The 22940-nt window shown below is 35.2% G+C and overlaps 1 protein-coding gene across 6 annotated transcripts in view; it reads left to right on the top strand.

Annotated features, from left to right (window-relative positions):
- Window positions 1-22940, top strand: part of LOC138326489 (neuron navigator 2-like) — a 458029-nt gene that overhangs the window by 191860 nt on the left and 243229 nt on the right. The window contains exon 1 of one of the 6 annotated variants that reach the window (XM_069272606.1): window positions 10866-11323. The exons of the other annotated variants lie outside the window; for them this stretch is intronic. Coding sequence (XP_069128707.1) covers window positions 11261-11323 — 63 coding nt within the window. The 5' untranslated portion in view covers window positions 10866-11260. Of the gene's footprint in view, window positions 1-10865; window positions 11324-22940 lie in introns of those variants that run through there. 6 annotated transcript variants of the gene reach the window in all.

The following is a 22940-nucleotide window of genomic DNA, read 5'->3' on the forward strand; positions in this document are numbered from 1 at the left end:
ACAATCTGTTGTTAGTCTGGTCAGATAAAAAGTCCTACAGGTCAAGTTTATTTTGCTTGGAGATGGGGAAGTCCAAAATTTTGGCCCTGATGCATGTGTTGACCTCCTGGAGGGACCATTACCATCCAAGAGGTGTCCAGTAATGACCACTAATCAGGACCAGTTGTCTGCTAATCTCTGTTACCCAATCCATTGCCAAAATTGTGCTCCGTCTATCTCCTAAGTTTCTGTGGATAGTACATGTTGTCATGGTAATCAGGGGACCTATCTGTCAACAGCCAATCGCTGACCTTGTTGATTATATTTTACCGGCAGAAATTTATCTAACAACAACAATTTGGAGATAGCATTATTTGATAGTTTGTTGTGTTTCATTGGTCATTATAGTGTTGCTGGGGAGTAGAAACTGTCGGGCTGTGTTACAACATGGAGATATATGTATCTTTTTAATAACTGTTTGTCTGTGAACTTTAAAACCTATTTCATATTTATGAAATTATTTCAGAAAGAGATAACATTGACATTTATGGGAAATGATATCGGTGTGTAGTATATCTAGCTGGTTATTTGATAGACTTGTCTAGTCCTGCTACTCCACGGAAAATATTTTCATAACTTATCATTATTCATTGGTGTTTAGCCCGCCAGTATTATCGTGAAGCTTGGGAAACCTTGGTTTTGAAAACAAGTTCTTATTCAAGAAACAACTTGCCATATATGAACACAAGTCTGCCGATCTTCTGTGATATTTTTTGAGACATTTCTGCTGGAATTATTGTTAGAGTGTTTCTTTTGGATTTAGTTACAACATTTCTGTTGGTATATTGTTGCAGCGTTTCTCCTTATAGTTTAGGTGCAGCATTTTCATTGGCTATATTTGCGAAATTTCTGCGGGATATATTGCCAGCAGTTTCTGTGTCACCATGGATTTGTACATGTCTGGCCTTTACTGGGATTTATACTTGCAGCTCATCTTTTTTTGTGTCATCCTTATTTTTGTAACGTTTACACACTAATGTAGTAACAACAGAGATGTACTATGGCCATGGAGAGTATTACGGTAAGAAAATCCACTTTGGTAACAACTTTCATTAGTTATTGTCCTATTTCAGTTAAAATGTAAATGCTTTATTTACATCCCTTTTTAATACAAGGTTCTAAGCTTTGAACATTTCGCCTTGAAAATTGCAGGGTAAGTTTTGTAATTTCATTTTGAAAGAATGAAGGTAAAATCACTTGTTATTGAATAAAATTGGTGAGATTTCTTGAAACATTCATGACTAAATTTTATAAAAAATTGCATAGACAAGCTTTCTGTACTTGTGAAAGGAAAATTTCGTTTTGTGATGTTGTTTGAAATGTTTCAATTCTTCATGCATGAAGGAGTATATAAATTGCAAACTGACTATTGGTTTTGGTCACTTTTTAAAATGAAATTGATTTTCAACAGGTGATTTACACGAATAGTTTTCATGGTATAGCCTCTGATAAGAATTGATTGGGTATAAGGTGTTAGCATCGCCATAGCAAAAGGGAAAACATTACTTCATATTACATCTATACATGTAGCTCGTAAATAAGATAGCGATTCAATCAAATATGGAAATAAGAAGTGATTGTGGCTAGAAAGAGTCAGTAAAAAGTCATTGATGATAGTGTATATATGTTGGGTTGGAGTTATACCCCCTTGTGTAGGCAAATCAATACACATGTATGCGGCTATAATGGTATGATATACTGGACATAAGCTATCCTTCAGATGGAAATATGCACTTAACAATTACATGTAAGGCATTGTTCATACAGTGTATTTTAAATGTACATTGTAGATTACATGATAAACTTTGAAATGTACAGGCTGACTTATAATGATTGTGCAATCTCATCCTTCTTTAGAGTACGAGAGAAAAAGATTTTAACAAGTGTCTATCAAAGTATTGATGGATATGTCATTGAAAGAATTTGGCTATTTGACAGACCGAGGATACAAGATGTCTAATAAAATTTGACCAGAAAGTCGGTCTTTAGATGATGTCACAAATGATGGTCAGTCAACCTCTGGTCAGTACTTAGTGTAAACATTATCTAAGCTGCTGGTCAGTCCAGGATAGCTGTACTAATACTGACCATATGTTGACCTTCTCTTCTGGCCACATGTGTCCAACCTATTAGTATTGATTGGTCATTAGCCCAGTAATATTGAGTAAATAGGTCATTTGGTCATCCTGAATGGGAGGGTTTTCCCAGGACAAACACTTTAGATACATGATTATCTGATATCTTATCTGCAACAGTTATACATGTGTGAACAATTTAAAGTGAACAGTCGGGCAAGGATGGCTAAAGTCGGTAAAAATGGTGTGAATGTATCCAGGATAATTTCTTATGAAATAAAAAAATAAAATCTCTCGTCAAAACCTGTCTGCGTACGCAGAAATTAATTTAAAGTATAGGAATCCTAAAACGTCCTCCCGGCTGACTATGTCCGTGGTTACATTTCCACGCAGCCTCGCTTTCAATGCTTTCAATTTTTCTTTATTTCAATGGTCAGAGCTGGGAAACGTAAGCAGAACTTGACCGTCGTATTAATATGTGAGAACTTTTGGAAGGCCAATGAACGCATTTAGACTGGTTTTCTTTGCCCGACTATTCACTTTAAGTAAACTTTAAACATTTACCAGAGTGTAAAAGTAGGTGCATATGTTTGTGTATTTTATATGTTTGTCCCGCATTACTGTTCGTATCCTAATATGTAATCATGTTCGTTTTGTATGTCTTGATAAAGGGGCAGATCGCCTCGAAAATTTGACAATTTTGTTTTGTCCACACGGTTGGAATTACTTCCTTGTCCCGTAGTGTTAATATTTATACCATATTGTACTGTGAATGCAAAAGATCTTCTAATGTGTTATGTACCTGGTATTTATTAGAAGAATGAAAAGAAAGAATGAATAAAAGAAAGAATGAATAAGGAAAGAAAAAAAAAGAATGATGTACTTGTTATTACATTAAAAATATGAAAGAAATACAAGAAAATTTAAGCAAAAAAAAACATAAAAGAAATACAAGAAAGAAAAGATAAGAAAAGAGAAAGACAGAAAGAAAGAAAAACAATTATGTTAAAATATTTAGATTTTCTTCACAAAAATACAAAGGCAAAAGCTTTGCAATCCATATTCTTTAGCCATTGGCTGAAGTCTGTAGCAACATGAACTGGAACTGTATGGCTCAGACTTGTAAAACCCTTTGAGAAGAACATTAACAGACGGTCATTATACTCTACAGGGAAGAGATCCTCAGACTTCAAAATGATCACTTGTATTTTCTGCCTGTTATAGACACTTTTTTCCTGGAATTGTCTGGAATTTTTTCATCCCTGAAAGGACATTTGGAGGATAATGGCCATGTTTGTTATGTAGTGACAACCCAAGGGCGTGATATGTGTCTCAGAGCAGACGGACAAGTGTTCAAATACATGACCTGCATCCTGATTTTAATTTGTTTGTGGTTTCTTGGTGTAAAGTTTCCAAACATTGGAAATGTATTCAAGGATAAATTTGCATTCTTTTTTTTGCCATGGTGAAGGCAAAAGAATCAAATTTTTGAATTAATTGGCATCAATGTTAATATGGAATGGTTTTATGGAGGTTTTCTGAGTTAGCGAGATAACAAATAAAGCATTGCAAAGTCATTAGAATGGTTATTTCTATTTATACTTGAAAGATACTGTTAATTTTGATATACGACACACCAAAACACTGGTTGGGTAATGACCGGTTGGGTTATAGTTATTGGTTAATTAAAACAAAACTGTAAGGTAATTCTTCAATTTATTTACAAGATGATATGTGATGCTAGCTTCATTCTAAGTATCAATATAGGCCCTAGAGTATGGTCATTGGAATTGAATACTCCCTCACTTTTAAGGCCTTTGATCATGCTCTGATTGAAGACCTTGACCTTTGACTTTCTGGCATAATTAGTGACCTAGATGAGTTTTACATGTACATCCTCCTGTAATTACTGGTCTTCATTGAAGATTCTGTCCATTTAAAGGGAAGAGGAAGCATACACACATCAAAGTCACTCTGATGTTTGACTCCAAAAACTTGAGCTTGATTGCACTGTAAACTCTTTACCAGCCACTTAATGTAAACATCTTACAGACTCTGATGAGTCAAGAGGAGGTTGAGGAAGGAAAGAGGGGGTGGGGTGGAAGGGGGGTGAATGGTTCATGTGTAAATTTACCTAGAAAGGTTTATATACGGTTGTAATTATCAATGTCAAAAATGATCTCAAAAAACAAAAGAGGATCGACATTATTCCCTGCTTTCATCACCAACATTGTAGACATTAATTTGGATTTATGTTGTTTCTCTATTTGGAACAGTTAAATTAATTTGATTGCAATTACTGCAACAAATGGTACACTTTTTTCAAACTTTGCTAATAGGTAATGCCTGAAGTGCTTGTCGAAAATTTTTTGCTCCCCTTGGCAGATATATTGTTTGGTTGAATTACGTTGTATAATGGCCCCTGATATTTTTGAATTGTCAAATTTGCTCATTTCTTTTCTGACACTGTAATGTTTGTTAGTTTTCTGCAAATTTGATAATAATGTTGAATGTCTAAATGGCTTGGTGCAAAAATTTGATTACCACTTCCGATGAACTGCGTTTAGCAGAGTTTTGGCCCCTTGATTAACAAAAATCTTTGTGTTGGAATAAAATTTTAAATAGCCATACACATATGGCTACTTTAGAAAAAAGATTGCATTAGAATAAGACATATCTCCTGATAATAATTAAATGAGTTAATTTGTTTTTCATTCACCTAGATTGTGATTTTAAAATGGCTAGTTTTTGGTAATCTTTTATTTTGACAATAGTATATAGTCATAGAATTACCTTGTATTCTTGGTTAAAGAAAATATTTTGGTATGTATTATAGAGATGAATATCATGTTTCCTTTGACCGTTTGTTAATTAAGGCGTTCTATTGGTCAGTATGACTGCCATAGATTTATTATTAGAACCGTTTAGCCTTTTCAGAACGTGTATTCCAGCAACAGTGCAGTCTTACATAGAAAACACACATCTTTTGTGTGAACCTTAATGTTTACGGATGTAAAGCACAATGATCTATGAATCTCCGTAGGCTGTAAGTCAAGAAGTGTCATACAGGATTAGTGGTCGGGGGATAATCTCCTACATTCTCAGAATCTCTGGCTACAGATGGTAACCGCAATACCAAGGATTACATTAGGAACATAGCAATAAAAATCATTTCTAGAACCTGATAGCAACGACCTTCCAGCATTCGGACAGAATTGCCGCTAATTTCTCTGACGTTCCAGATGTTTGACGATTCTGTAATGTAATCAGTAATTTGTGTATCTTGTCTGTGTGATGTTTGAGCCAGACAAATGTCTGCGTTGGTTAATACAGTGAAATAGTATCTTCCTTTATAGAAAATCCACCAACAAATATCGTTTTAATAGCATTTCATTAAGGCCCATTCTGTTGTTAATCTTAAAGAAGAAATGACAAAACAATGACAAAATAACATTAGGATTTTATTACCAATTAGATAAACGAATGATCAAAAGAATTACTTGAATCAAGAATTCATTTAAAGTAAAATCTTGATGCTTTCGGTAGTTGATAACAAATAAAACATTAACATTTTAAAACCTTTTAGTTCGCATGTTCACTTGAAGTTATTTGAAAAAATTCCATTTAATTATTTTTTGCTTTTTCAATTCATTGATTAAAAATAAGATAATTATGCCCTGGAATTCTTTCCTAATGATAAACTCAATCAGTAGTCTGAGATTTTGATTTAAAGGACACTTTTCTTTTGTAACCATTCATATTTCACTTAAACATGCTTTCAAATTAATCCTGGATTAATGTGTCGAGGAATTTGTTTCCAATTACCGGAATTTGAATAATTACGATTCTCGGTTTCCTGTGATGTTTCTCTCTGAGTCATTACATGTGACTAATTTGTGGAAAGTGTTCTTAGGGCTTTATCAGATGTATTTCATGGTCAGTGGTTCTGAAATCAGTCATTCATAGCCATTACTGTTTTAGCCTTCATTGTTCCACGCAGATGTAGAAAATTGGCCGTTAATCTTCATTGGATAATGTGTATTCTGTTTATTTAAAAGTCATGGTTAACATGATGGTATTAATTCATGGGAGTATTCTAATAACTTGTTTATAATAGTATGATATAGTTGTATTATACAATGTCTGTACAATAAAATTTGGTATCTGAGATCGGAATCGTGATGGATCTTGGATTGAATGTTGATATTTAGTCACATGTGGATAATTCCATGTTTACTATTTTTAAGGTGATGCTATATTGGCTAGGTTAAGTATGGAAGCCAGGTAATTAATGTGATATAATGACAATAACTAAAACTAGAGTTTATTAGAAGCTGGTAGTGTAGTAATGTTTAAATGGTAGCCTTAAGGCCTATTGTTCCAGGAATTCAGTTTTATTGGTTATGGTTCATGATAACCAGCTGTCTGTAGATCTATATCAAGGGATCCAAACTGGTTGATACTATATATCTTCTTTAGCATGTAGACCGTTCATGAAGGACACCTGTGCATATAGATTACAGCTGTACTTCTCTGTATTGGAAGGGTGGATGTGGAATGGGTAAGAGATGGAATGGGGTGAGGGTGGGGGTGAGGACTGGTGAACTGAAATTAGGGTAGGGATAAGGATGAGATTAGGTAGGACTAATATTGAGATGGAGAAGTGGGGAATAGGGTGTTAAATGGAAGTGGAATTGAGGGATGGGGATAAAGGTGAGCTTGGGTTGGGTTTGGGATGGGGTGAATGAATGGGGTAAAGCTTGTGTGAAATAGAAATATGGGGAGGGATGGGAATTAGGGTGGGATGTGGTAGGATTAGAGTATATAAAAGTATTAATCAATTCGAGGAGTGTGTTTTTTCTGTGATTGTCAGAGGAGCAAGTCTGTGTTTTCGCTATCATTCTCTGATATGCCTTAGACAGATGGTCTTAGTGTTTCAGAGGGGGTGTCAGAGAGATGAAAAAACTCACATTGAAATTCACTATCAAGGAAAACCTGCTCAGAAATATTGTTTTCAATAGTCTTGGATTTGTATACGCTCGTTAGTTGGGGAAGTCTGCTTTTTGAAATAGATCTGATGCGTAAGGCTATGATGCTGTGTATATATAACAGATGCGAAAAATAGCGAGCAACCTGTGTATACCTTACTTACGAATTTTCCAGTACAGACACATCTAGCTGCTTGTGCATGTGGTCCAAAAAATATATGTTACAGTTGAGGATTCATGCACCCTATGGTAATTAAATCAAGCCTCTTTTTGCAAAAGAGTTCCATTCCATAGAAGAGTAAATTAAGAATCTAAGAAATAGAAAATAAAAACATAGAAATAATTATAATGTAAAAAAAAAATAAGTAAGTGAATTGACACACAAAATGTATTTAGTGTGTGTATATTCTAACTCCCTTGTAGAAATTAAACTTTAATGTATTTTGTTACTCATTTTCTGAGGTGTTACTTTTCATGACCACAACACTTTTTTATGTGGTTTTGAATGAGTCGAAAAAAAATGTTTTAAACATCATAACTCTAATTTTATGAATATCTGATTAGGGATGAGAGAGTCAGTTTCAGCCGTCGGCATCAAACAACTCTGTGAAGCATTATTTGGGTGAATCATTTTTTTTAATCTAAGCCCCGCCCACTCATCTGTGTTGAGCCCCTTAAGCAATGTGAGAATGTCATAACAGGGCTACTCTTGGGGACAATTTCTCTATCGTCAGGAAACATGTTCAAATTGATACACACAAAAGCATAACTTTTTGTTTGAGCAGTTGGACCGCTCCATGTTATGTGCGACAGATGAGGGATTGATATTAATTGCATCAGTTAAGTGATTAATGGCTGTTCAGGGAATTTAGGTATGGCTGATAACGGGCGTCTAATTACTGATATTCTTCATAACTATGCTCAAAAACATGAAATGCGACTCTTTCTTCCATTGTCGTGTTTTTGACTACTTTAACGTGATTCCTGTTTCCATTGTCAGTGTCTGAATACTCTAAATAATCGTATGGAAGATCAATGTTAGGGTATTGTTTTCTTAATTTTTGTTAAATTCCATTGTGATTTATTTCGCATTTTTTTTCAAACTTTCTAAAAGATGTGGAAAATTCCAATACATGTCAATTAAAAAAAATTTACAAAGTGCTTTCACATGGCATTAACATGCATTGTTGTCTCAAATTCATAAACCATGTATTTATGATGTGTCTATTGAATCCCTTCATAGAATTTTATCACTATATTTGTAAAATTTAGCTGCTATTAGAAAATAACCTCATGAATAGAGATTTGATCCAAAGCAGCTTGGATCAGTGTTGCAGTATTGCAGGAGAGGATTTCTATATGAAGCACTGACTGTCATATACCATCCTTTTGTGTAATGTAAACTTATTATCTTGTTTTCCTGTCCAATAACCTTTAACGGGCGATTTAATTAGGTGATTTTAACTCCCAATGTCTTACTGTTTGTGTTTTAGCATTTTTGTGATTTGTTGATAGCTGTTAAATACGAAAAATCTATTCTCACTCGAAAATAAATGGTTTACAGTATAAAATAAAATATTTAGAATTAAGTAATCGTTAATTTGAAAAACACTGCGTTATAGGTCAAGTGTTAAATTTGATTTTGTAATGTCAGACACTATTGAAGTAGATGCCAAATAATCCAGAATATAATAACAACCAATATTTCCTTATTTACAGTATATGGTAGTGTAATCGTTGGAATCAACAATTTACAGTTTATGGTAGTGTAATCGTAGGAATCAACAATTTACAGTTTATGGTAGTGTAATCGTAGGAATCAACAATTTACAGTTTATGGTAGTGTAATCGAGACAATATCGTTTGTAGTGAATGAAACAATTTACAGTTTATGGAGTGTAATCGTAGGAATCAACAATTTACAGTTTATGGTAGTTATGGCATTACGTAGTAGTGTAATATCGTAGGAATCAACAATTTACAGTTTATGGTAGTGTAATCGTAGGAATCAACAATTTACAGTTTATGGTAGTGTAATCGTAGGAATCAACAATTTACAGTTTATGGTAGTGTAATCGTAGGAATCAACAATTTACAGTTTATGGTAGTGTAATCGTAGGAATCACAACAATTTACAGTTTATGTAGTATGTAATCGTAGGAATCAACAATTTACAGTTTATGGTAGTGTAATCGTAGGAATCAACAATTTACAGTTTATGGTAGTGTAATCGTAGGAATCAACAAGTTACAGTATATGGTAGTGTAATCGTAGGAATCAACAATTTACAGTTTATGGTAGTGTAATCGTAGGAATCAATGATACAGATAATCATCAAGTCAAATTGACACCCTAAGGAGGTTATATGGGTCATTATCTGTTCTGTATCCGAGCAGACGTGATTCATACAATATTGATAAAGTCCCACACCTTACAAGGTCTCAAATGATTCAGATCAATGTTGTCCGATCTCCCCTTCTGGCCAAACGTACGTGTCAACATCATTAATAAATCGTTTAATTTTCCAAATTGATCATATTCTATTGTTACATCATGGATAAATTTGCTTGGAAACCATGACACTTTCCCTAGCAACAAATTCGGAAACCAACTCATGTTAAATTGAAATATTTGGGAAAGTCTAATTGTGATTTCATTGCTAATATATATAATGAGATAATGATTATCGGAAGTACTTGAGGGGAAATATTGATATATTGACAAATGCCTTATATGAGGTATTTGTGGTTGAAATCTGATGAGAGTTGTGTGAATAGTGGACATATGTATACATATAAATAGCCCTGGGCCATAGTGAGGTGGGTCTATGTAAGATTCATACCCACTCCACATGGGTGGTACGGAGTACTGGCAGTTTCCGTGTAAGTAAATTGGAGTAAATGGAATCATGTACTGTATAACTTCATAATACAATATGGCAGATGATGAAAGGATGGTCGGAGCAATGTAAACAAAGTGAGGTTTTGGCAGACACCATTTACATGAGGAGCCACAAACTTCAATAACTGACATCTGGAGCAGTCCAAGAGAAACAAAAAAAAAAAAAAAATTTGACCAGGAAGTCATAACAAAATTAGTTAAGGCTTCTCATGGGTTTTGTTATATGATCTGTGTAAAATGCCTCATGTGTGTAACATTTCCAGTGGTGTAGATTTACAAAATTTTAGGTGAAAAAAATGTAAACTGAAAAGTGTTTTTCTTGTTTTTTGACTTATTTTGGGCAGACGTCCCAGATCTCGATTCCTGGCGGGAGTTTTGTGGGAAGTCGAAGGAACAAGCTCACTTCCTCATTAAATGCTCTTTGTGGTTTTTGGAATAATTGGAACATGCGTGCCTGTTGTTGACTTTAATACTATGTTGTATTTGTAGCGGAATAATTATCGTCCCATCAGTGGGTTATGATATGTTGATGTATTTCCATTCATGAATTTCGGCCAATCAGCTGGAGTGAAGAGGTACAGAGAGTGTCGTCTGCTCCTAGGCTCAGGGCCAGACTGGAACAGTTTGGTGTATATCGTATATACAGCTGGTCTTACTCACTGCTTGAATCAGCTTATGAACTCATCATCTACAATCTTGTGAAATATACATACACTCTACTACGAACACTTTCTGTAAATTCGGGGGAATTATTACAGTGGTGGCACATGGATTTATTCTCTAAGTGGTTTTTGTCAGCATAAAAATTGTGTGTCTTAATTTCTCTGATAATTTCCTGGTTTCTTTGGAAACATGTTGATAATTTCCTGGTTTCTTTGGAAACATGTTTTTCTACATATCGTTTCTCTACCTGTTGTTGCCATAGCGATGGAGCTACAAACCTTGGCACTTTTATGGGATATTTTTGGAAGTGTGTAGTTGTGTGATTAACTAATTATTTCAACATTGACACAGAGGATTATTACCATCATATCATCATTTCATGACCATTAATAATTTATATTATATAATTATTTTTATATTAATTTAGTGAAAGTTGAGATTAAAAAAAATGTTGGAGAATTTTCTGTAGTGTGGATCTAACCGAAGAGGTGACCATTCCAAGGTTGTGTGACTTCATTGATTCTGTGTGAATTGATTTTGTGTGGATTGATTTTGAGTGGATCTAAAAATTTATAATCAAATTTTGGTTTCATCATGGTTTTGGAATATATTGTGACAGTTTGGGACTCGGCTGAACCCAAGACGTTTAATGCAGAGGTAGGTACAACAATGATGGAAGCTATGCCCTTACAAGCAAGGGTAAATTAAGGTTATGTTAGGTGTGGATATTTGAGGAAAATTGTAGTACCGAGAGAAAAACCACCAACCTGTTGTATGATCATTATCATCCTTCTCACCTGAGCATCAAAGCAGGGTAACTATTGTCAAGTTAGTGGCAGATTGAAATCTTAACTTCTTAACCAATGTGACCCGTAGATAGGAGACTTGTGGTAGAATGTCGGACACCCTTACCACTTTGCCAAAGGGGCCCAGAGGTGGAGGACTAGTGGTAAAATGTCAGACAGACACCTTAACCACTAAGTCTAAGGGGCACAGGGATGAAGGACTTGTGGTAGAATGTCAGACACCTTACTACTCAGCCAAAGGGGCCCAGAGGTGGAGGACTAGTGGTAAAATATCAGACACCTAAACACTCAGTCCAGAGTTTGTGAGCTATAGTGACAGGTTGTCTACACGACTTGACCATTTAGTCACCATGGTCCAAATATAAAAAACTTAACTACTTTTCTACCAAAAAGGAAGGTGAAAGGCTATACTGAAGGCTATCAGAAACGTTAATCACTTTGACTTAAAGGAGGTTACTGTATATATTTAGGTCATTGTTCTGAACCCACAATATGTATCCTCTCTCGAAAGTCAGGGTTGAAACTTGCTGTGGAAAATTAAAAATTGCTGTGATGACTGTCAAGTCAATTGACAGTCAATGAACTTAAAGTTACTTAGAAATTGACAAACAAGCTAGCATTCTAATCAATTTCAAGTTGACAGCTGTTGATATGAATTGCAGTTTGAAATAGTTTTTGTCGAGTTGAAGGTCTATCTTGAAACTGCTATTCTAACTGATAAAATCTGTTACAGTGTCTACCGTCAGATGTCATAATGTTTTGTTGGTATTGATGAATTTAGCAGATCATCTGGGTCTAGAATCATACATATTGCTACCCAGTATAACTTCAATAATGTCAATTTGCAAACCACTGTGACAATCAGTGAAATTGTAGCTCAGTTGACCTCAGATGACCTTGGTGACCACAGATGACCTCTCCTGTTTGAGGTTTGGGATGGTCTAAGGTATAAGTATCAGCCATATGACAAAGTGTGTGTATACAGGATAACAACTTTGGGGAACTGATGTGGTAACCTTACAAGCTTTCTGTACATAACGGATCCTTTGAGCCTTTAGATACTGCCTCCTATGGAGCCCCTCATTACTGGTCTCAGCCTCTCACCTCACCACAATACTACACCTGTCCTTTATTAGCCGATAGGTACATCTATCACATCTGTAACAAGACAGGCCTAACAACTTACACCTGTACCTACACCATCTGAACCCCTATACAATATATCCTTATTATCATAGGTTACTGTCGGGTAGTAACGTTTAAACCCTGTAATGTGATAGTGAAGACATGTGTAGTATACCTGTATCACACACATTTTAAGTGCAGTGTACAGCGTAATAAACCGTTTAACCCTGACCCAAAGGTCAGAGACTTTAGATGTATATATTACAATGCAATTTTTAATTAAGTTTTCTAGACAAAACAGGAAAATTCTGTCTTTAAACCAGTGTTCCATATGTTTTGGATTTCCACATAATCTAATTTGAAGTAAAATTGTTTTTGTTTTAAACAAATTATTTAATTGAGTCCTACATCCTTGAAATGTGTGAAATGTTGATGATTTGTTGATTTTATCTTATCTGATTAGTCAGTCACACGTCAAGTTGTCATAGTTTTAAAGAAAACCATATTGACTGTAATATGTAATTTAATGTATATCCTGGAAAGATTGTTTGACCTTGGAAGCAGTTTGTACAGTTGTTGTGGATTTTCACATCTTTGTTAGAATTTATTACTTATGTATACTAGTCTAGTGGTGATACCAGCCAGATCTTAAGCTGATCTAATTAGGCGGAATAATCTAATTAGTTGGCACAACAAACAATGCTGTAGATCAATTGTCGGCCATTATCCCCTCATAGACTCCAAACCTCCACAGATAACTGCTTATGTCATATATGTGGCTTAGACCACAGTTAACTTGAAATATATAGCTATTTCCCTGTGTAACCGTCTTACTATAACTATTTCTCAATGTGACTGTCTTGCTATAACTATTTCTCTGTGTGACTGTTTGGCTATAACTTTTTCTTGTATGACTGTCTGGCCTAAGCTGTTTCCCTGTGTGACAGTCTGGCAATAACTATTTCCCTGTGTGACAGTCTGGCTATAAGTATTTCCCTGTATGACCGTCTGGCTATAGCTATTTCCCTGTGTGATGTGTGACAGTCTGGCTATAACTATTTCTCTTTGTGACAGTCTGGCTATAACTATTTTCCTGTGTGACAGTCTGGCAATAACTATTTCCCTGTGTGACAGTCTTGCTATAAGTATTTCCCTGTATGACAGTCCGGTTATAGCTATTTCCCTGTGTGATGTGTGACAGTCTGGCTATAACTATTTCTCTTTGTGACAGTCTGGCTATAACTGTTTTCCTGTGTGAAAGTCTGGCTATAACTATTTCCCTGTGTGACAGTCTGGCTGTAACTATTTCTCTGTGTGACTGTCTGGCTATAACTATTTATCTGTATGACTGTCTGGCTATAACTATTTCCCTGTGTGACAGTCTGGCTATAACTATTTACCTGTATGACTGTCTGGCTATAACTATTTCACTGTGTGACAGCCTGGCTATAACTTACCTGTTTGACAGTCTGGCTATAACTTACCTGTGTGATAGTCTGGCTATAGCTATTTTCCCTGTGTGACAGTCCGGCTATAACTATTTCCCTGTATGACTGTATGACTCCACTATTTTCCTGTACGACTGTCTAGCTATAGCTATTTCCCTGTGTGACTGTCTGGCTATAACTATTTCCGTTTGTGACAGTCTGGCTTGAACTATTTTCCTGTGTGACAGTCTGGCAATAACTATTTCGCTGTGTGACAGTCTGGCTATAAGTATTTCCCTGTATGACCATCTGGCTATAGCTATTTATCTGTGTGATGTGTGACAGTCTGGCTATAACTATTTCTCTTTGTGACAGTCTGGCTATAACTATTTTCCTGTGTGGAAGTCTGGCTATAACTATTTCCCTGTGTGACAGTCTGGCTGAAACTATTTCTCTGTGTGACTGTCTGGCTATAACTATTTATCTGTATGACTGTCTGGCTATAACTATTTCCCTGTGTGACAGTCTGGCTATAACTATTTACCTGTATGACTGTCTGGCTAACTATTTAACTGTGTAACAGCCATGGCTAAAACTTACTTGTTTGACAGTCTGGCTATAACTAACCTGTGTGATAGTCTGGCTATAGCTATTTTCCCTGTGTGACAGTCCGGCTATAACTATTTCCCTGTATGACTGTATGACTCCACTATTTTCCTGTGTGAAAGTCTAGAGATAGCTATTTCCCTGTGTGACTGTCTGGCAATAACTATTTCCGTTTGTGACAGTCTGGCTATAACTATTTTCCTGTGTGAAAGTCTAGATATAGCTATTTCCCTGTATGACTGTCTGGCTATAACTATTTCTCTGTGTGATAGTCTGACTATAACAATTTACCTACGTGATAGTCTGGCTATTACTATTTCCCTGTGTGACAGTCTGGCTTTAACTATTTCCCTGTGTGATAGTCTGGCTATAGCTAATGTCCCTGTGTGACTGTCTGGCTATAACTTAACCGTTTAACAGTCTGACTATAACTTATCTGTGTGACTGTCTGGCTATAGCTAGTTTCCCTGTGTGACAGTCTGGCTATAACTATTTCCCTTTGTGACAGTCTGGCTATAACTATTACCCTGTATGACTGTCTAGCTATAGCTATTTCCCTATGTGACTGTCTAGCTATGAATATTTCCCTGTATGATAGTATTGCTATAACAGTTTACCTATGTGACAGTCTGGATATTGCTATTTTCCTGTTTGACAGTCTGGCTTTAACTATTTCCCTGTGTGACAGTCTGGCTATAGCTAATTTCCCAGTGTGACAGTTTGGCTTCAAGTATTTCCTTGTGTGACAGTCTGGCCATAACTATTTCCCTGTGTGATAGTCTGGCTATAATAATTTCCCTGTGTGTCTTTCTGGCTATAGCTATATCCCTGTGTGATATTCTGGCTATAACTATTTTCCTGTGTGATAGTGGAGCAATAACTATTTCACTCAGTAACTGTTTGGTTCTCAAACATAGTAGACTCTCTTCCATCCACTATTTCCCTGTATGACTGTCTAGCTATAGCTATTTTCCCTGTGTGACAGTCTGGCTATAACTATTTCCCTGTATGACTGTCTGACTCCACTATTTTCCTGTATGACTGTCTAGCTATAGTTATTTCCCTATGTGACTGTCTGGCTATAAATATTTCCCTGTATGATATTCTGGCTATGACAGTTTACCTATGTGACAGTCTGGATATTGCTATTTTCCTGTGTAACAGTCTGGCTTTAACTATTTCCCTGTGTGATAGTCTGGCTATAGCTAATTTCTTAGTGTGACAGTTTGGCTACAAGTATTTCCTTGTGTGACAGTCTGGCCATAACTATTTCCCTGTGTGATAGTCTGGCTATAGCTAATTTCTTAGTGTGACAGTTTGGCTACAAGTATTTCCTTGTGTGACAGTCTGGCCATAACTATTTCCCTGTGTGATAGTCTGGTATATCCCTGTGTGATATTCTGGCTATAACTATTTCCCTGTGTGATAGTGGAGCAATAACTATTTCACTCAGTAACAGTTCTCAAACATAGTATATAAGACTTGCTTCCATCCATAATAGCTTTAGTAAGTAAAAGTCTTCATTAAGGTATAGTTTAGTAACAGCATTGATATAGAATGTGCTATTTCCTCAACAAAATCAAAATACACTTCCTTAATAAAATAACCCTAATTCAATAATTGTATAATAGAAATAGACCCAGAAATTTGCTATAGTCATATTAATTGTCAGATATGTCACTGTCCATGCATGGCCTAATTCCCCAACCCGCATCTCTAGGACAGCTAAGGAAAATGACCGATATACTTTCACTTCAAACAGCTGGGCTTTGACATATTGTTTGATATTGGTAGAGTGTTTGTCAGGAAGTTTTTTTCTATGATGTAAGCGACAATCAATAGAAGCTTGCTTCCTCTGCGGCCTATCATCTAATTCTATAATATGCCTGGGTTCTGATAGAAGTTTTCCTAACAGTATATTATAATACTACTTCTGTGAAGATGATATCATTTATAAGGACTTTCAGATCAATTTGTGATGTAATTGTGCGTCATGGAATTGTGTCGCATATGGCAGTGTTACCTCCACATTCATAGCCCCATACACCACTTAGTCATCTAGTATAAAAGTATTCATTTATTGCAGTTTTTGCGAGTAAGCTGAAATTGAATGAAAATTGAACAAAAATTTTAATCAATGTTGAAATTATTTAGTCTGTTTTATAATTCTGTTGGTTGTTAATTCATTCGTTAATGATAATCATTTTGAGTCGAAAAGCTTTCAGCAAGTACTTATACAATGTAGCTGACTTTTTTTGTAGACAGGAGAAGGTGGATTAATCTTTACTTTTCACACCACCAGCCTGTGAAATGTTGAATCTGTTTAACCATGGTGATTCAGACTGTATAGCACATTGTCTGAGGGTGAATACGTTATTAAATTGATTAACATTTTAATGTATCTAAATTATTCTGATGGGGGTATCTGTAGGTGTGCTACATCACGCATGAATTTACAATTTTCAGTCCATCCCATAAAAGTTAGAAAAGCTTTAAATATATCACCACCTTCAGTGATTTAACTGGAAGAGGTCAAAGTTTTAATTTGAACCTTTTTGTTTGGTCATGCTTTACTGTGATTTATAAAGATGTGGTTTATCCAATGAGTTATCTCCCCTTTTTAAGTGAGGTGCTCAACATATGCAAACTACATTTATTTACGTATTTTGAATGCATGATATCATGAACACTTGTCATAGTGTTGACGAACAATAAATAATCTCATTAAAATAAAAAGAAAACAGAGATTAAAATAAAAAGAAAACAAAAAAACAAAAACAGGAAATATCTCTAAGACTTTTTAAGTGTCCCTTGATTGCCTTATTAGATCTGTACATACCAGAAAGGACAGGATAGGATGGGAGTGGAGAGGATAAAAGGAAATGGACATGGGTAATACTATATACATGTACCCCCTCCCCCCTCCTCGACCACTTCATGGTAATGGAATGAAATTGAATATGACAAAAAATCATTGCAAATTAAAGCTTGCGAAATAGCAAACAAAGCTGTTACTGAACCGTTGAATAAGCCATGGAAACGCATACAGGAATTGGGAAAGAGTAAATGTTGATTGATGGTAAGGGATGGGTAGTTTTGTAGGAAGACAGGTGGTACAATACAGGCCCCCACAAACAATACCTTCGTCTAGATACTCCAGAATTCACTATAGAATTTGGCAGAGGTTCAGACTCGTGGTAACAAACATATCCCCTAGTTATTACATGTAAGTAAGGCAGGTCTGGCACACAAACCATGGTTATAATGTTTAAATACCACATGTTGTATCACTGGAGAGCTCTTCTGACTCACAAGGAGGAAAGTCGGAGAAGGGGATGGCAGGTTTCGTTGTGTGTGTATTTAGTTCCATCAGGATGGTAGTCATTAGCGACTGCAATTATCCTAATTCTAAATAGGATTCAACTGGAAAGTGTCTGGTTTTGTGGTGTTCTGAAGAATGAGGGCAAATCCGACGCATAAATATTCCTTCCCCAAAATACAAAAATAAATTCTGTGGTTGTGGCATAATTGTTAGTCTTGTGCAAATGTCAACAAGCACTTCAGATACCATGCAGATATAGATATATGACATTAGATTTTCTTTAAAATCATATCAACCATCTTTTCTTTTACCATTTAAGTAAAACTGAATGGCCATAATGGATGATTTGCTGACCCTCACATTTATTGCCAATTAAACCTCAGAAAATGTTGACTAATGAAGGGATTCTGATAACACAGTGATGATGTTGTCATTTATTATTAAGAAAGTTCATTTGAGTGAAATCAAGATACAAAATATGACATGTACCACATTCAGTAATGGTTTGAGTTGTGAAGAATTATCTTTCATACATCTATTGTTTAAAGAAATTTGATTTTAAGAAATTGTGATATACTGTATTCGACCCAATAATTGACCATTTCCCTATAAGCACCCCTCCCCTTTTTGAGACCTCAATTTCAATTTTCTGGGCATAAATTTAGACCAAAACTGTATAGATTTGCAATAATTTTGTCTAATTAAGTACATTTTAATTTTTGTTAACGCCCTGGTAGCTTATTTAGTGGAATACTGTACATTGAATGGAAGTCTATTCAATGTGTTGAAATGCAATGAATATATAATTTCAAAATTCATCGTATATAAAGAAATTAATATATGATTTAACTCATTCACCCCCGAGAATACATTTAGACTCTTCTAAATGAAAGTCTTGACCAGTCCATTATGAAATTTCAGGGGTGAATGAGTTCAACAACAAGCATCAGAACAACCATTGGTAGAACATCATTTCCTAAGTTGTGTCATATATACTCTTCTGTCATATTCGTCTTAATATACAAAGTGCAACTGTATAAGATGTTTTGAATGTTTGCCAAATATTGTTTTTGTGTTGACAATATAATTGATCTTTCTTTTTTCTTCCTTTTGTAGGTAAGTGGTAGTTTTGTTTGAAGATACAGAAACAAAGAAATTTGAGGGGATGTATAGTGGTATGGGTCGTGAGTATTGAACACAAATGTTGTGTTTGTTCTAAGAGCAGCACATATATTTCTAGTGGTGTTTAGTATTTCATTACACATGTTCAGTTATATATTTGTTTCTGATTAATGTATATCTAAAGATTTAGGTACACCTTCAAAAAGACTTGCTAAAGTAATGAATTGTACATAACAAATAGACTAGATTGCTAAGGTCTTGTATAGATGTTGGACCCTAGCTATGTGTCAGTGACCAAACATCATATCGCACACCCATGCTGGTATTCCTTGACAATTGCCCAGCCCATGAGATCTGTCAAGATAGCCCTCTGATTTGCATGAGAGTGCAATATGTTTAGTTTTCAGTAGTCACTATTATGATTTTCATGGAATGCATGTGATTCAATAAACACACATCATAACCTAAACATCCTGTTCTTGAGCTGTGATGATGGAATTAGGTAACAAAAGATTATTATAAGACTTTGTTTGCATTAATGCAGCAATTCATTAGGCCCAGATAGACTTTGACTTTCCTGAATACCGTTATATTTATTTATACATTCAACAAACGGACGGCAAAATAATGCTGATGCTGAATTATTGCTTCACAAAGGTTTTCAGGAAAAAACTCCAATTGAAAGAATGGTTTTGGCAGACAAATGGAGGCATTATAAACTTTGTAATGTTGTAAGTTGGAAAGAATCCTCATTTCATATTAAGAAAAGTGCATAAAGCATTGTGCTGAACTTGTCATCCACTGCATATAAACAGAAGAAGTCTGTTTGACAGAAATTGTCTAATATTATTTTGATTCTAAATGCCTCCCAGAATTAGACAATTCATGCCTTTGTCTGCCTGTAGCTGGAGTGATGATATATTGCTTTATCCTCGGTGCAAAGTGAACATCTTGACTTTTGGTAGAGACTGACTCTTATCCCTGACTTTGGTAAACTTACAAGGAGGTCTGCATATAACGCATATTTTCAGAGGTCATGACCCTGAATATTGAATTTAAATCTTCTGTTCTCTTTCTCTTTTTCTTCCTTCCTTCATATATTTTCTGACTGGTCTGTTGACATTCACAACTTCTTTATGTTTTCTCTTTCTAATGTCTTTCTTATGTGAATCTCTTCTTCCTCCCATTTAAAGGAAAACTTTACCATTTCTCTTTCACTTGTTACATCCAGTTCTCTTCCATACTTTTATCTCGTCCTTTTTTCTTTCACCTCTACCACCATTTTTTTTTAGTCTGCTTTATCCTTCTTTTTCAGCACAATTTTGATTCCAATATCCTGAACTTTTTATTCCCTCTGATAAAGCAACTAGAGAAATGCCAATTCCATGATATACATTTTGACACTCAATTATGATATTCGATAATAGACAAAAGTGAAATAGAAAACAGTAGTCCATTTCAGATGCCAAAGATAGCCTCCAAATATTGAGATATCAATATCTGAGCGTCAATATGTCAATATCTATTTTAAATTTACATTAGTAACAATTGCACAGTGTTCCTATCTTACTCATTCTAGCTTCTAGAAGCAATATATATGAATTTTGAAAATTGAACCGAGGAAACTGGAGAGAAAAACTAAACGGGAGCGTCGTCGAAGAGTCCTGATAAGAAGTGCAGTAAGAGGGAGGGGAGTTACAGGGAGTTACGCCATGACCTGACACATTCTGTGTGATTTATTGTTTATAAGAATTAGTGCTGCACCCAGTCATCCCACAGTGTATCCTGAATACCGATTTGACCCTCCTCAACTTCGATAACAGGCAAACAAGGTTAAACACTTTCAGGTTTTTTTACCCTCTCGCCATGCTGAGATACATATTTTCTATTTCTCGTTAAATTTCTTGGAGGTCTGTTGCCTAAAATCCAAGCATGTTTGAGACTTATTTAGCTTCTGCATTTGGCGTTTGTGGAAGTTTTGTAGAATAGGCGGGAATTCTGAGAATATTAGGTGAAAAGTTTGTAGAGTTCAAAAGCAGTTGTTTCAGTTTGTAGTTGTAAGTTGTCAATTTGATTTATAAGTTTATTTCAGAGGCTTGTTACAGATTAAAAGACAAACTTCCAAACTTGTCACTGATAAAGCCTGGAGTCCCTCCCGCCATTAAAAACGAGGTCTAGACCACTTGAGAATGAGTTATGGCTGATTGGGGAGAAGGAAATGTTACATACTGTAACACAATAGTAGAGAAAGATAAACTTTGCCTTGATAAGTGTTTGTTAATGGGTGGGAATCGCTCCAGCAGCTGGAGGGTTTTACTGTGTAGCCCTTACAACCCGTAGGTCAACCCCTGGATCCTTTGGAAGGGTCAAAAAGGGTGGAGTCGGGATTACCAACTGTTAGAACTGACATTGGAAATGTTGTTTATTATTTAGAATCTCTAGGACTTATTTTATTTATGTCTGTTTCTATTATAAGCTGTCTTTGATAATTAAACTTCTATCTACACCGTCCCTCTCATTTTGATTTAGATGCAAATGGTGGGTAGTTGTGAAATAAGGGTATTGATTTTTTTTCCCCAAAGAAATCAAATATTACCATCATGATCCCTTTAAAAGGTTCTAAAATCATAAGATTTCAATGCAAATTTGTATACAATAATTTTTAGAAGCTCTGAATATCATTGTTATAGAACTAGGGGATCCAGGTTTTACCAGGTATAGATCTAAGGTTGATGTCGACATATCTCTGTTCTTTCTGACTTTCCAGTATTCCAGTTAAACCTTTCACATGTGATTCCCTATTCCTTGAGTGGTGGCTATTTTAATTTAATTTGTCATGATTTGCTATGTGCTTTTCTTGTAATGCAATAGAGATTTGTGTAAAACATACCGTTCTGTGGAAAAACCATTTCCTGTTTGTAAGATTTAAAAATACTAGTTCTCATTTTATACAACTGCTTTCTGTCTATTGCAAAACCTATGACAGACTTTGAAATTAAATTTCTGCGAGTAAAATGTTGATAATGTTTTGTTGATTCAGTGAGAGCCTAAAAGTACAACTGTTACTAGTAGTTTTTATTAATCTTTTAAGTTCCTCCTGAAACTGACATCTTCCCTGGTAGAGAGAAATCTTCGGAATGATATTTGTTGCTTTGCAATAACGATTATGCCTGTTTCATTCAGTGTGTACTTTTGCATTTGCTTTTTATAGATCTCTTTTTTTTTGTCAAAGAAATTTGTTTTCACTAAATGGACGATAAATAACTGATCTTTATCAAAGCGAGTTCCTAAATGTAAGAGAATTAATCGCCCCTTCAAATCTAAATTTTCATTGTTAAGATAAAAGTACAGTTGTTTTATGGCATTGAATTATCTTTTATATTGAGCGCTGAAGGTGATTTCGGAGGAGCAGTAATGTTTTTGATTGTAGGTACAGAGTTTCTATATCTGCCTGCGTATTTCTCTGAATTCTGTGTTATATCTACAAATCTATTATTACTTGGTAGCTCTTTGATGTCGATTCACACCTGTTTTTTATTTGATGTCTGCTCCTCTGGTTACCTCCCCTTACTACAAAGGCCATATTGTATAAGACATTTACTGATATTGATAGACTGTTTTGTGTTGCAGACATTTAGATAGATGTAGGTCTATGATTGTTCTGGCTGTAATAGATACATGTCCATGTTCTCATTCTTTTTCATTATGCAAACTTTTTGTGAAAGGTTTAGAAATGTAGGAGGAATTCAAATCAATTATAGGTCATTTTTTGTTTTGTTTTAAATAAGTCATACTTTCTGCCGATTGTAGACAATAAACAGATGTATGTTTTTATGATTCAGGTAGAATTATCTAGAACATGAAGG

This window comes from Argopecten irradians, chromosome 1 (genome assembly GCF_041381155.1).
Source record: "Argopecten irradians isolate NY chromosome 1, Ai_NY, whole genome shotgun sequence".
Lineage (NCBI taxonomy): Eukaryota > Metazoa > Mollusca > Bivalvia > Pectinida > Pectinidae > Argopecten > Argopecten irradians.